The 13,249-nt window shown below is 37.3% G+C and overlaps 1 protein-coding gene across 2 annotated transcripts; it reads right to left on the minus strand.

Moving 5' to 3' along the window:
- Positions 1–1,096: 1,096 nt before the first annotated feature.
- On the minus strand, positions 1,097–7,911 carry LOC128601884 (zinc finger protein Gfi-1b-like). Of its 2 annotated transcripts, none has more exons than XM_053615302.1 (7): positions 7,524–7,911; positions 6,698–6,836; positions 4,028–4,226; positions 3,561–3,727; positions 3,296–3,403; positions 2,550–2,715; positions 1,097–1,591 (listed from the first exon to the last, which is right to left on the minus strand). In XM_053615302.1, exons 3-7 carry the CDS (start codon positions 4,209–4,211, stop codon positions 1,494–1,496), a joined length of 723 nt encoding a protein of 240 aa, XP_053471277.1. In that variant the 5' UTR covers positions 4,212–4,226; positions 6,698–6,836; positions 7,524–7,911; the 3' UTR covers positions 1,097–1,493. The 2 variants fall into 2 exon arrangements, with proteins under 2 accessions (XP_053471277.1, XP_053471278.1); XM_053615303.1 differs by having other exon boundaries at positions 4,028–4,252.
- Between the last annotated feature and the right edge of the window lie 5,338 nt (positions 7,912–13,249).

Raw genomic sequence — 13,249 nt, forward strand, 5'->3', positions numbered from 1 at the left:
AGGTGATCGCATTGTGACACCAGGGTAGTGGGGAAGGTGTGGAATTTGAGAGAAAACATGAATATATTATAGCACCATTTTGGGTAGTTGAGTGTTTTAAAAACAGTTATTATTCAATTTATCATTTTAATGGTTTAAAACTCAACCTTCAGGTGTACTACGGTGGGTTTATTTATTTATTTTTTGCAGAGTTCAACATTCATTTACAAAATTTAATGTACACTTTTTGTACATCCTAGACCAGCAGTATAGTAGCTACTACCCGCAATACCACCGGCCCTTGCGCAAGCTGCTGGGAAAACCCCTTTATCTGGAAGTGCGTCTGCTGAACTCTTTAGACCCCAGCGCAGTGCTGTTGGTGCATTACTGTGTGGCATACCCTCGCTCAGCACATTCAGCATGGGTCCTAATCTATGATGGGTATGGTCCAGACAAACATAAGATTCTCACTGACTTGGTTTGTGACTTATTAAAGCCATTGTTGATGTGCCAATCTTGGGCCAAGTTACCAAGAAAATATCTTTTTAGAAATGACTGTTTTTGAAGGATTCATTAGAGAGACTGAGAACTGAATTATACTGTGCTGGTACATCCTATATGCATTTCCTCCTCCTATAGTTGCCCAAACCCCCTTGATGTCACACCATCCCATGAACCCCCTCCCACTCCTCCTGAAGCATTGGCCAAACACGTGAGGCGATTCACTGTTAGTACGTTCCAGTTTCTGGAAAATACTAAGAAGGAAACCGCACTTGAGGAGGAGGTGGATGAGGAAGAGGGAGAGGAGGAAGAGGTACGTATCTGACCACTTTAAACTGAACAGTCTTGAGAAGAACTGATGGGACAGATGCATGTATTGCTTCACAGGGATATATAATTTATATTTGTGTGTATGTATGTATGTGTGTATATATATGTGTGTGTGTGTGTGTGTGTGTATGTATGTGTGTGTATATATATATATATATATATATATATATATATATATATATATATATATATATATATATATATATATATATATATATAAAATCTCTATCTTTGTCCTTTCTTAGATCTATTTTATGTGTGCCACTGAGGTGTGTTTACCCTCTGAAGGTCTGTGTGTAGAGGGCTGTATTGATCGTGAGTATCTGATATTCCCTCATTAGGTTTTAATCATACTGCATACAAAAATATTCTTCATATTCACTTAACATTCAACTAAAGTTATGTTTTCTTGAATTTCAAGGAGTTGTAGCTTCCCCAGCAGTGAAGTCCTGAGTTTGGAGGTGTCAAAGTTCTATAAAATAGTCATCACTCACCATGCTCAGAATAACTGCGTTGTGTATCACAAAAAATAAAAGTTAAATAGAGTTCGTGTGGCCAGTCTTTTTTATTTTTTATTTCTGTGAACCGAATCAGTTTATCTGCTGATGAATGTTTATAAAGGTTTATTGTCAAAGTGGGAAATATTTACAAGGAGATATTTAGAACTCTGTGTGTGGGTGCGCTCAGCTGAAGGGTCTGTAGTGCTTTCTGCTGTGTGTGATTAGATTAGAGCTCTGGCTGAAGGCTTTCCCACACACCCTGCAGACGTGTGGCTTCTCTCCTTTTAAAAAATAAAAAATGCATTAATCCACAATTCAAGCACCAAATACAATGTATTTTACACTTTCAGTTTAAACTCACTGCCCACTTTATTAGGAACACCTGTACCCCTGGTCAATCATGCAATTCAACCAAACATGTTGTGGCACCACAATGAATACAATTATGCAGATACAGATCAAGAGCTTTAAATTAGACTGGGGGGACGGAATGTAATCTCAGTAACTCCGTGGCATGGTTGTTGGTGCTGGTTTGTGTATTTCAGAAACTGCTGCTCTGGAATTTTCCGTCATACTGGTCTAGCACAACAAAATGGTGTGAAAGACAGAAACCATCCAGTTAGGGACAGTTCTGTGGGTTGAAATGTCATGATGAGGGATGAGAGGAGATCTGACAGACTGACATGTAGGTTACAGTAACTTAAACACTCTTTACAACCGTGGTGAACAGAAAAGCATCTCGGAATGTACAACATGCTGGAACGTTGAGGCTACAACAGCAGAAGACCATATCGGGATCCACTCATGTCAGCCAAGAACAGGAATCTGATGCTACAGTTGGATGCAAGTTCACCAAAAGGGTACAGGGGAAGGCTGGAAAAAGACCAGATGTTTTTTCCAAACTTCAAATGTCTAGTATCAGTGAGCCTGTGCCCACTGTAGCTTCAGTTTCTGAAATATTCAACCAGCCTGTCTGGCACCAACAACCATGACATAACATTGTTTCCCCTCTATTTCTGATATTTGATGTAAAATTAACTAAAGCTCTTTACCCAATCTGCATAACTTTTATACGTTGCACTGCTGCCACATGATTGGTTGATTGGATAAAATGACAAATGAGCAGGTGTTCCTAAGAAAGTGGCCAGTGAGTGCATATATGTATTGATATGAATCTAAATAAACATGCTCCATGTCCCAATGCAGAAACGTCTGTTACTATCTGTATAACGGTCTTACCCGTGTGAATAAAGGTGTGTTTCTTCATGTCTGATTTCTGGTGGAATCTCTTGCCGCAGTACTGGCAGGGGTATGGCCTTGTGTTCGAGTGGATCAGCAGGTGTGTGGAGAGAGTTGAGGAACGTTTGAACAGCTTCCCACACACTTTACACTCAAACGTTCGCTCCTGAAACATTCACACACTGTTAGATTTATAGTTCTGTTTATCAGTAATAATCTTTCATTAAATTATGTGGTCATGCACATAAGTATAATGCTGTTCACTAGGATGGATATGCTAAATAATGTTCAAGATAATTAAGAAAATCTTTAACGCTTAATTATGTGTTCTGGTCATGTTATTTAACTTCACACACCCCTTGATTGAAATTGTGCCTTTGAGGTCCTTGTATTGTGATTATTGGTAGGGCCAAAATCACAATGTTTTAAACCATGGGTTCTCAAAGTTTTTGCGGCAAAAGGCCACTTTGAGACAGATTACATTACGTAGGTCCAGGTGATGTTATTTATAGGCTGACTTGTTTTTGAGTCAGAACTCAGTTTTTTTTTTTGTTTTACCTCAATGTATCTAATGCACACATCCTTTGATATGGAACTAATGTGTAAGCTACAAGTAGCTGATTTCACTATGGTAAGTCACTTGTATTTCTTGGTGTCATCTTGTGCAATTTCTTATTTGACAGTGAGACTGATGAAATTACTTCTCAAAATGTAAAATGACAAAGGTTTCAGCAATCTATAATGACCTTTGTTCTGTGCGGTGTCACAGCTTCGCTGCTGTTGATACAGACTACGGGTGGCTTGTGACCTTCGTGACACTTGTAATGATGGGTCTCCAAGTTGGAAAATAAGTTCTGAGAAAGATAAATGGAAAAGATGGATATTATAGAGCAATGTATTAATATGGATTAACACAGGAAAATATGACATCTAGTTACATTTTTAAAAACTATTTTCTCTGTTTCTTTTATTTTGTGAACTTGATGTGGAAATGAGTCCTAGCTCATTTACCTTGCCACATAACTGACAGTGTACCATAGAAGAGCTGATTGGAGAATAATCTCTGTCTTTGCTGCTGGACTTGAACGCACTTCCCAGGTCCTGTTTGTCCTCTGAGTTGCTGGATTGAAGGTGATGCCAGGGAATCGGCGAAGGGAATTCACTAAATCCTATAATTCCTGTGGAGGAAAGAGATAATTTATGTAAACTGTGTAACCTTATGCAAAGTCAATGCGTGTGTCATAATCCAACTGTTAATATCTGAAGTTAAAAAAATACTCTTAGCCTTATTGGCATTTTAGTCATAGTAAGGTCATATGTAGTATGAAGGATATCAGGATTTGCAATCAGCATATAATATGATGCATTCAATGGCAGGGATATATTACACTTGATCAGAAAAGCTCATTTTAACCATTAATGAATGCAATGAATGAAATCAGATTAGGTCTCAACAGCAGTGTCTACTCTTTGCTTACCTGATGTCCAGTCCCGGTGTGTCTTCGTCTGCTCTATAGATGAAGCCTCGACATTTGGCTCTGGCTCTTCTCGGGTTCCTGCGCCTGTGCAACCTGTTACACCCAGACACGGCATACAGTCTGTAGGAAGGGAAAATCGAGAGCCTCCTCTCCTACGTTTTTTCACCAGGAAAGAACGAGGCATGATGCAGGAAAGACACTGGCCAGGAAAAGTGGAAATGTAGACTAATGAGATTGATACAGAAAAAAGGAATACAATTGATACTAATTGGTTAGAATGTGTTGATTAATTTTCTACAACAGCAGCTCTGACAATAGTTCTGGCTGCAAAGCAAATGAAATTTAGACTATTATACTCATTCTAATATGTTATCATCTCTATATTCATTCACATAGACTTGAATGGCAGACGCTCCATGTCGACTGACATAAAAATGTGTAATCGTTGATATGGTCAAGTTTCCTTGAGGAGATGTTTATTTACCAATTTTTGGAAAGAGTATCTTTAGCATCATCATTTTTTATCAGTCAGAGCTGTAACTTAAGTTTTTTTTTCAAAATGGGAAATACTTCATGATTTCAGAAGGGCTTCTGACAAGATGTTTTTTTTTTTTTTCACTTCAAGAGGGAGAAGCTGCTATAATGTGAGTAATAATAGGAAATAACCTCTTGTGGGTGTTCAACAACATTAAATGTAACTTTAAACACAAAAAAAAGTATAAAATAATGACATTATTTGATAAATGCAATTTGATTTAATGCAATCATTGGCAAACTGCTGTGTTATAAGAGGAAGAAAACATGTTGTGACATGCTGTAATTGGAAAACAATCAGCTTCTGGGGTTCATGTAACAGCACACCCCACTGTGTTACGCAACTCAATGTGGGGAGACATGAAACAACCACAAAAGAGACCGAAAAAATATATTTTACCACTAGGTGGGAGCACTGAACTCACTTTAATGGTTGTCCAAATAATCAGCACTCTACTGTATTATATTGGATATTCTCCAGCTGTGTTGTAAGTGCTATATGCATAAAATGTCTCCACTATAAAATTATTTGTATTATATTAAGCAAATTTATTTATTTAAAAAAAATTACTTGACTTGTGTGTTTTCATTCATTCTGTACTAACTTTCCCCAAACAGGGTTTTAGCTCGATGATGTTCTTAGTCCTTGACCTATTGAACTAGCATGAGGATGTGTTTTTGACAGAGACTACAAAGCACTTCTGTATGTCGCTCTGGATAAGAGTGTCTGCTAAACAGTCCATCCATCCATCCATCTATCTTCTATACCGCTTATCCTTTTCAGGGTCATAGGAACCCGGAGCCTATCCCAGGGAGCATCGGGCGGGGTACACCCTGGACAGGGTGCCAATCCATCGCAGGGCACAATCACATACACACTCACACACCCATTCATACACTACGGACACTTTGGACATGCCAATCAGCCTACCATGCATGTGTTTGGACTGGGGGAGGAAACCGGAGTACCCGGAGGAAAACCCCGCAGCACAGGGAGAACATGCAAACACCGCACACACAGGGCCACGGTGGGAATCGAACCCCCGACCCTGGAGATGTGAACCACTAAGCCACTGTGCGCCCCTACTAAATAGTATAAAATGTAAATGTAAATATGTTGTTGTAATTTTCAGTCAGCACATTCATCCAGCTCTATTGCACTAAATATAGTTCAATCTGTTGTAGAAACAGTTAGGTGGACCGATAACCCCTGAATTCACCGAAGCCTCACATACAGAAATTACTGAAAAGAAATTTCCCAAATCAGATCGCATGCAATGTCACATACATTTAAGTTAAGCATGGCGTCAGCATTTGTAGCTTTTCTTACAACTGCGATTATGTGAAATCGATGAAGTCCCAGCACATCACCTTGTACATGTTTCTCATTAGATCAGGTTTACTGAATTACAGCATGCTGTACTGGGTCTGCACTTGACTTTTAATTGACTGATTAAATAAAAATCAAACTAGATGACAAATACATGCAGAATGATAATTTTAATAAATCATGCTGATCAGATGTCATATAAAAATGTAATCTAATCTAGTTTGCTGGACGAGTTCAAGACCCATGAAACAACTGTCATGTTAAACATTGCGGAAATGAACTGAAACCGAAAATTTCAGTATTAATGGCGAGAATGTATTTGTATGATTAAAAAAGTAGTTGGTAGTTAGATGTTTAGCTGTAATAATCTTCCACATTAAGCAGTATATTGGAATAGTGCAGCACTGAGAATGGACATTAACGATGAATAAAAAAGTATTTGCATTTAAGCTTTGTTCTTGCAGGAATGAGACAGATAACTACAATACAGCAAATGACTACGCGAGGCCCACAGCTGTTTTTAACTTGCTGAGTAAATAAAATATATGTGATTGACTGGTAATTTTCTTTTAAGAAAGCCAAAAGGTGTCATAAGCTTTTATTATTATTATTATTATTATTATTATTATTATTATTATTGTAGAGTAATATGTAGTACTAGTGCACTCAGTGGTCACATTCTAATGCAGGCTCTCTTTACACTTCATCAAAGAAAAACTCATCTACTTCAAATACTCCTCATAACCATTCGGGAAAATCAGATCAGATCTGGTTAAAAGCACAGCATGTTTACAGAGTGTATTTACCTGCTGTCTACTTGCAAAAAGAGTCTCAGTTTTGTCTTCGTCTGCTGTGTCTCCTTGGTTCCTCTCGAGCTCCGGCGGATGTCAGGGTGCCTGTGTCTGTCTGTCTGTCTGTCTGTTATACCTAGACACACTGTACAGCCTATGGGAAATGAGAGAAAAAACATGCAATAGACGTGCAATAGATTTATGCAAAACAATAATGCGCATGTGAAATACTTGAGAAATGATGTGAAGATAAGATCTTTAATTAAAGAAAGAAACTGACAAAAGAGGGGAAAGGCAAAAATGACATGATTTGGTGGGAAGTCGTTTGCAAATAGTTATCCTATGGATCTATGAATCCGTTTATTGAAATTAATTTGTTTACACCATATACAAAGTAGACTCATAGAACACTTGTAAAGTGGTAAAAGTTGTAAAGAATTGCATTTTTTTTTAAATAGGAAAAGTAAAACCATTCAAAATGTATAACTTTTCTAAATATGGGTTTGAAATCTTACAATTATTTGTTAGTATAACTAACTTTATAAAAGTCTTTTATAAATACAAAATGTACTTTTTTAAATTAGAGTAAGACATATTTATTTCAGTGTAGTTGAAGAGTTTGCAAAATGAGCTAGATAAGTAAACAGTTTTGGGTTGTTTTTTTTTTGTGCGTGTGTGGTTTAATTTGCAGGTGCAAGCCACCTGCAGAAATACAGCGTATGCACATAAATTTAAATAATATTTGTGCTTACATGCTAAACCATACTGCTATGAAGTCTAACACGTAATTAATTTTATTGATGAGTGCATACTAAATAAATTTACATTTACAATAGCTTACATTTACTTATACTGAGGAGTTACTTCTGGAGTTCAAAGTTCAAACTTGCCTGCTGAAATGTACTCGCCGGTAAATCCAGTGTGTTTTTAATTAATAATTATTATGATGTTGAAGTTGTGAGTCCCTGCTGCGCCTCATCGACAATAAATCAGAGCGCGGGTGCGCGTGCATAAAACTGAAACTAGGCGAGGAAACGCTCGCGCTGAGCGCTGTGCAACCGCAGAACGTCACTTCCGCTGACCTGCCGTTAGCTGTCAGAAATGAGCGCTAGGGTCTGGGAAGCCATTAGCTACATTTAGTACCGCGAAGAAAGAAAAAAAAAGAAAGAAAATAAATCCTCCTTGTTTAACACCTGCAACAATTATAGTATAAAACGTTTGAAATACATTTTCAGATAATATCCTACCTCAACACTTTTGACTTTATATTTATACCAATAAAGTGTTTTCAAACTAAGAGGTTGTAGCTTATTTGTTGGTTAAGATGGGAGCTATCGATTTTTATTTATTTATTTATTTTTGCAGCCAGTGACTTTTCTTGAGTCAAATAAGCACCAAAAGAACCCACACCCATGTTATGTTAACAGTTGTATAAATATAAAAGCTAAATAATAACTGACTAGACAGTAGTTCAATAGCATAGTTGTTTTCAAGACTTCCAGATGTCTGTGATTTCTTTCTTTCCTTAAACTTATTTACAGTGTAGGAAATCACAGCATGTCAAAGTTGTTATTCTTATTATTAAATTCATATAGTTATTAGCCTGCTTAACTGTTCCCTTGAACTGAATGTGTTTCATTCAAACCTCAATAACCCAAAACCAAGCTGGCCTATAAATAATGCTACCTTAGACCTAATGTGCTCTGTTGGTGGAAATTTCAGAAAAAGGTGGGGGGCTTTTGGAGTCCATGAAATGTGTTTTACAGTTATAGAGGTCCCACGTTGTGCAGGTATGATAAACTCCTCAAAGACAGCAAACAAAGAAACAAAACACATGCTATAAGGCATGGTGTAGAAGGTAATATATAAAGCCCTAATAGCAACAACAACAAAAAAAAGCTCACTTTTACTCCGGTATGGAATGTGTTTTAGGCCACAGACTGTTCTATGCGTGTTTATCGATTGTTCATAGTTGGCACAAAGTTTTAAGTGTGGTTGATTTAATTTCAAATTCAAGTGAAGGCTGCTCAGCACACTATCAACTAACACAACATTATACTAGGTTGTGGTCATGCTAAGTTGGGTGTTTGGCTTACAGTAAGAAACAGAATAAGGTTGATACAGTGTGTTTAGTCTCAAAATGCTCGTATGCATTCTGTTGAAGATTTTTTTTAAATGGATTTTTTTGTTTCTAAATGATAAGCTGATGTATTAAAGTCAAAGTCTCACCCTCTGCATCTCTTTTGGATCCCCACAGGCCACAATAATGACAGATCAGTCCTCCAATCCTCTCCACAGAGACAGAAAAGTTCACTGTGTTCGTTTGTAGAACTCTTCAGTAGTACTTTTTCATGAGACACTTCATCTCACCTATTTTATGTGTTTGGAGTGAAGATGCTGTGGCTTTAGAAGTTATGAGTCAAAGCATGATGAATAAACCATCAGGGCATTAATAGCTTTGCTTTAGTTAGTAAGGGGTGCCAAGTGGTGTTGAAGGCACTCCATGACTCAGAGAATGGATGTAGAAAAATAAAGAAAAAAGAAAGAGAAAGGGATATAATGTGACGAGACGCCAGAAAAGGTGATGAGCTGTGAAAACCGTCTGCAAAGGTGTGAAACCACTGTGAGCAGTAGCAATGATTTTAGACTTGCCTAAATTTGGGTCATCTCAATATAATCTTTAAACCTAAAATTGCACCATTTTAGTTGTTTCCCAAAATTTATACACCTTAGTTAATTAACTTTTAGGTCACACATAAGCTGGGTCAGCTCATGTTGGAAAAAGACTGGTTTTGGTGTTCAGCCTATCCAAACAGACCTGAATATTGTCTCTTTCACAGTTTTAATGTTGGTACCCAGAAAAAAGGGTGCCAAAGAATATTAACTTAATTAAGAAAACACATAATCCGGCATGTGATCTTTGAGAATAGTGTAAATGTTTATTCTTTTTTTTCCCCAGGATATCACTCATCAAGTACAGAACACAGAGTCATCATTAAATACTTTTTTTTTTTAAATGAATGTAATTTATGTAATATTTGATGAGACATCTGTAGAACTTCAAAAGCAAATGGACCAGATTTTTGAAGGCCAAAAAAGAGACCCAAACTGTTTTTAAAATACTACTGAAGTCAGAAAATGGGGCATGAAGGTGTCTACAAGGAAAGGAACTCACACTGGTCGTTACAAGCCACACTGACAGCTTCCACACTTTGTCACATGACTCCATACAAATGTTTAAAATGTAAAAAGACTGAGGAGGACAAAAAGGGCAGGTAGGGAAAACATGGGGTAAGAAACAATGGGAAGTTTACGTGTCCTTATATTGAGGAAAGGAACAAAACGTATTTGGAAACAAAGGGAATTACCAAAGCAGACTATTGATTCAGAATAAGACTCAATATATTCTGCATTCTTGCCATTTCACTTCATCCTTAACAACAATAGTTAGCCATCTTTGGTGGCACCCATGTTGCAAGCATTTGAAATTAGAAATAGCTGAAAAGGTTTGTACATGGTAAATGTGTAGTAAATATGCAATAAGTCTCTTCTGACGGAATGAGTTTTATGGCACCAAACAGGGGTCTTGAAACCCCACACAAGTTCAACCACGATTCACTGAATCCATGATTGTAATAAATTAATGGCAATGAACCAAACATAAATATATGTAAACAACAGAGGAGAGATTCTTCCAGTGTCACAGTGATGGCAGGTGAAACAATTAAAGTTGAATACTTTGAGAAATGCACACTTTTGAGCACCATGGAAATAGTGTAAGTCAGACACTGTGAATGATATACTGTACAAGTATGAGGTCATTTGATGTTCACGCTTATTAAGGTTTGGGCTAAAACCAACACCTTTAGTCTTCCTATATATATATATATATATATATATATATATATATATATATATATATATATATATATATATATATATATATATATATATATACACACACACACACATATGTGTATATATATATATATATATATATACACACATATGTGTATATATATATATATATATATATATATATATATATATATATATATATATATATATATATATATATATATATATATATATATACACACACACACACATATATACACAGTTGCAATCAAAATTATTCAACCCCCATTGCAAATCAGACAAAATTTACAGACTTTCAGCTGTTTGCAATCAACAAATCAAACAAAAGCAATTGAAATAGTTCAACACAACGAATGCTTTAAGTGGTTTCCCCAAATTCAACTGAAAATGCAACTAAATGACTTCTCCAGTTTCAAAATTATTCAACCCCCTGAATAGAATCCCTCACAACAGCACAAATATGCAAAGCAGGTGTTGTCTCAAGCTCACAATCAAGGGCTTCATTATTTGTACCAGGTTTGCTTGAGCTGGAAAAATACATTACATTCTTGGAGGGGGCAGAAAAAGGAAGCAATCAATGGTTGTAACCAGATTTCTGAGAAGGCAGGTTGTGAAAAACCCTCGAGTGACTGCAAAATACCTACAGCAAGACTTGATGGCAACAGGCACTGAGGTTTCAGTGAGCACAGTAAGGTGCGTACTAAACGCAGAAGGTTTCTATGCCAGAACTCTAAGACGTTCACCACTACTGACCCAAAAGCACAAGAAAATTCGGCTCACAATCATATAAATAAGCTACAGAAGGTTTGGGATACAGTTCTGTAAAGCGATGAAACAAAATTGGAACTTTTCGGCACGCTGGATCAGCAGTACGTCTGGAGAAAGAAGAATGAAGAAAGAACACTCTGTCCACAGTCAAGCATGGTGGTGGCTCGGTGATGCTCTGGGGCTGCTTTGCATCCTCTGGCACTGGAAACCTGCAGCATGTGGAAGGCAAAACGGATTCACTGAAGTATCAGGAAATCATAGGAGAAAATGTCATGCCATCTGTGAGGAAGACCTTTCAACAGGACAATGATCCCAAGCATACCTCAAATTCCACCAAGGCTTGTTTGCAGAAGAAGAAGTCCTGGAAGATTCTACAGGGCCATTACAGTCACCTGACTTGAACCCCACAGAAAATCTCTGGTGGGATTTGAAGAAGGCGGTTACAGTGCACAAACCCAAGAATATTACTGAACTGGAGGCCATTGCTGATTAGGAATGGGCTAAGATTCCTCAGGAACACTGCCAGAAACTGGTGTCTGGCTATGCATCTCGTTTGCAGCAGGTCATAATAGCAAAAGGGTGCTCTACTAAGTACAACCCTAATTCCAGAAAAGTTGGGAAGCTGTGTAAAATGCAAATAAATGTAAATAAAAACAGAATGCAATGATTTGCTAATCTCATAAACCCATCTGTTATTCACAATAGAAAATAGAATACATATCAAATGTTTAAACTGAGTAAATGTACCATTTTAAGAAAAAAATAAGGTAATTTTGAATTTGATGGCGGCAACACATCTCAAAAAAGTTGGGACGGGGCTACAAAAGGCTGGAAAAGTAAGTGTTACTAAAAATAAACAGCTGGAGGTTAATTGGCAACAGGTCAGTAACATGATTGGGTATAAAAAGAGCATCTTAGAGAGGCAGAGTCTTTCAGAAGTAAAGATGGGCAGATGTTCACCAATCTGTGAAAAACTGCATCTACAATTTGTGGGACAATTACAGAATAATGTTCCTCAGTGCAAAATTGCGAAGACTATGAATATCTCATAATCTACAGTACATATCATCATCAAAAGATTCAGAGAATCTGGAGGAATCTCTGTGGGACAAGGCGACAATCAATCTTGCATGCCCTCAGATGGCACTGCATTAAAAACAGGCATGATTCTGTAATGAAAATCACTTAATGGGCTGAGAAACACCTCCAGAACTCATTGTCTGAACAGTTTGCCGTGCCATCCACAAATGCTGGTTAAAGCTCTATCATGCAAAGAAAAAGCCATATGTGAACATGATCCAGAAAATGTGCAGTCTCCTCTGGGCCAAAGCTCATTTAGAATGGACTGAAGCAAAGTGTTCTGTGGTCAGACGAATTGAAATTTCTTTTTGGAAACCATGGACACCGCATCATCTGAATTACAGAGGACTAAAGAGGAGATGGACCATCCGGCTTTTTAATCAGCGCTCAGTTCAAAAGTCTGTGTCTGGGATGATATGGGGGGGAATTAGTGCCTATGGAACGGACAGCTTGCACATGCACCTTCAATGCTGAAAGGTATATACAGGTTTTGGAGCAACATATGCTTCCCTCCAGATTCCATTCCATCTTTACTTCTGAGAGACTCTGCCTCTCTAAGATACTCTTTTTTTTAAAAAAAATACCCAATCATGTTACTGACCAGTTGCCAATTAACCCAATTAGTTGCAAAATGTTCCTTCAGCTGTTTCTTTTTAGTAACACTTACTTTTCCAGCCTTTTGTTGCCCCTGTCCCGACTTTTTTTTTTATTATTACTTTTTTGGCATTGGGGTTGTACTAAAGATGCTTGCCATGAAGGGGTTGAATAATTTTGAAACTGGAGAAATCATAAGTTGCATTTTCAGTAGAATTTGAGGAAACCACTTGAAGCATTTGTTGT

Source organism: Ictalurus furcatus, chromosome 26, assembly GCF_023375685.1.
Source record: "Ictalurus furcatus strain D&B chromosome 26, Billie_1.0, whole genome shotgun sequence".
Lineage (NCBI taxonomy): Eukaryota > Metazoa > Chordata > Actinopteri > Siluriformes > Ictaluridae > Ictalurus > Ictalurus furcatus.

Bases quoted from the DNA above. Each gene is read 5' to 3' on its own strand.
- LOC128601884 (XM_053615302.1), bottom strand. From the start codon at position 4,211: ATGCCTCGTTCTTTCCTGGTGAAAAAACGTAGGAGAGGAGGCTCTCGA. The intron at 3,728-4,027 runs GTAAGCAAAGAG...TTTCCTCCACAG, and splicing joins ACACCGGGACTGGACATCAG to GAATTATAGGATTTAGTGAA. The intron at 2,716-3,295 runs GTCATTATAGAT...TGAATGTTTCAG, and splicing joins TGACACCGCACAGAACAAAG to GAGCGAACGTTTGAGTGTAA.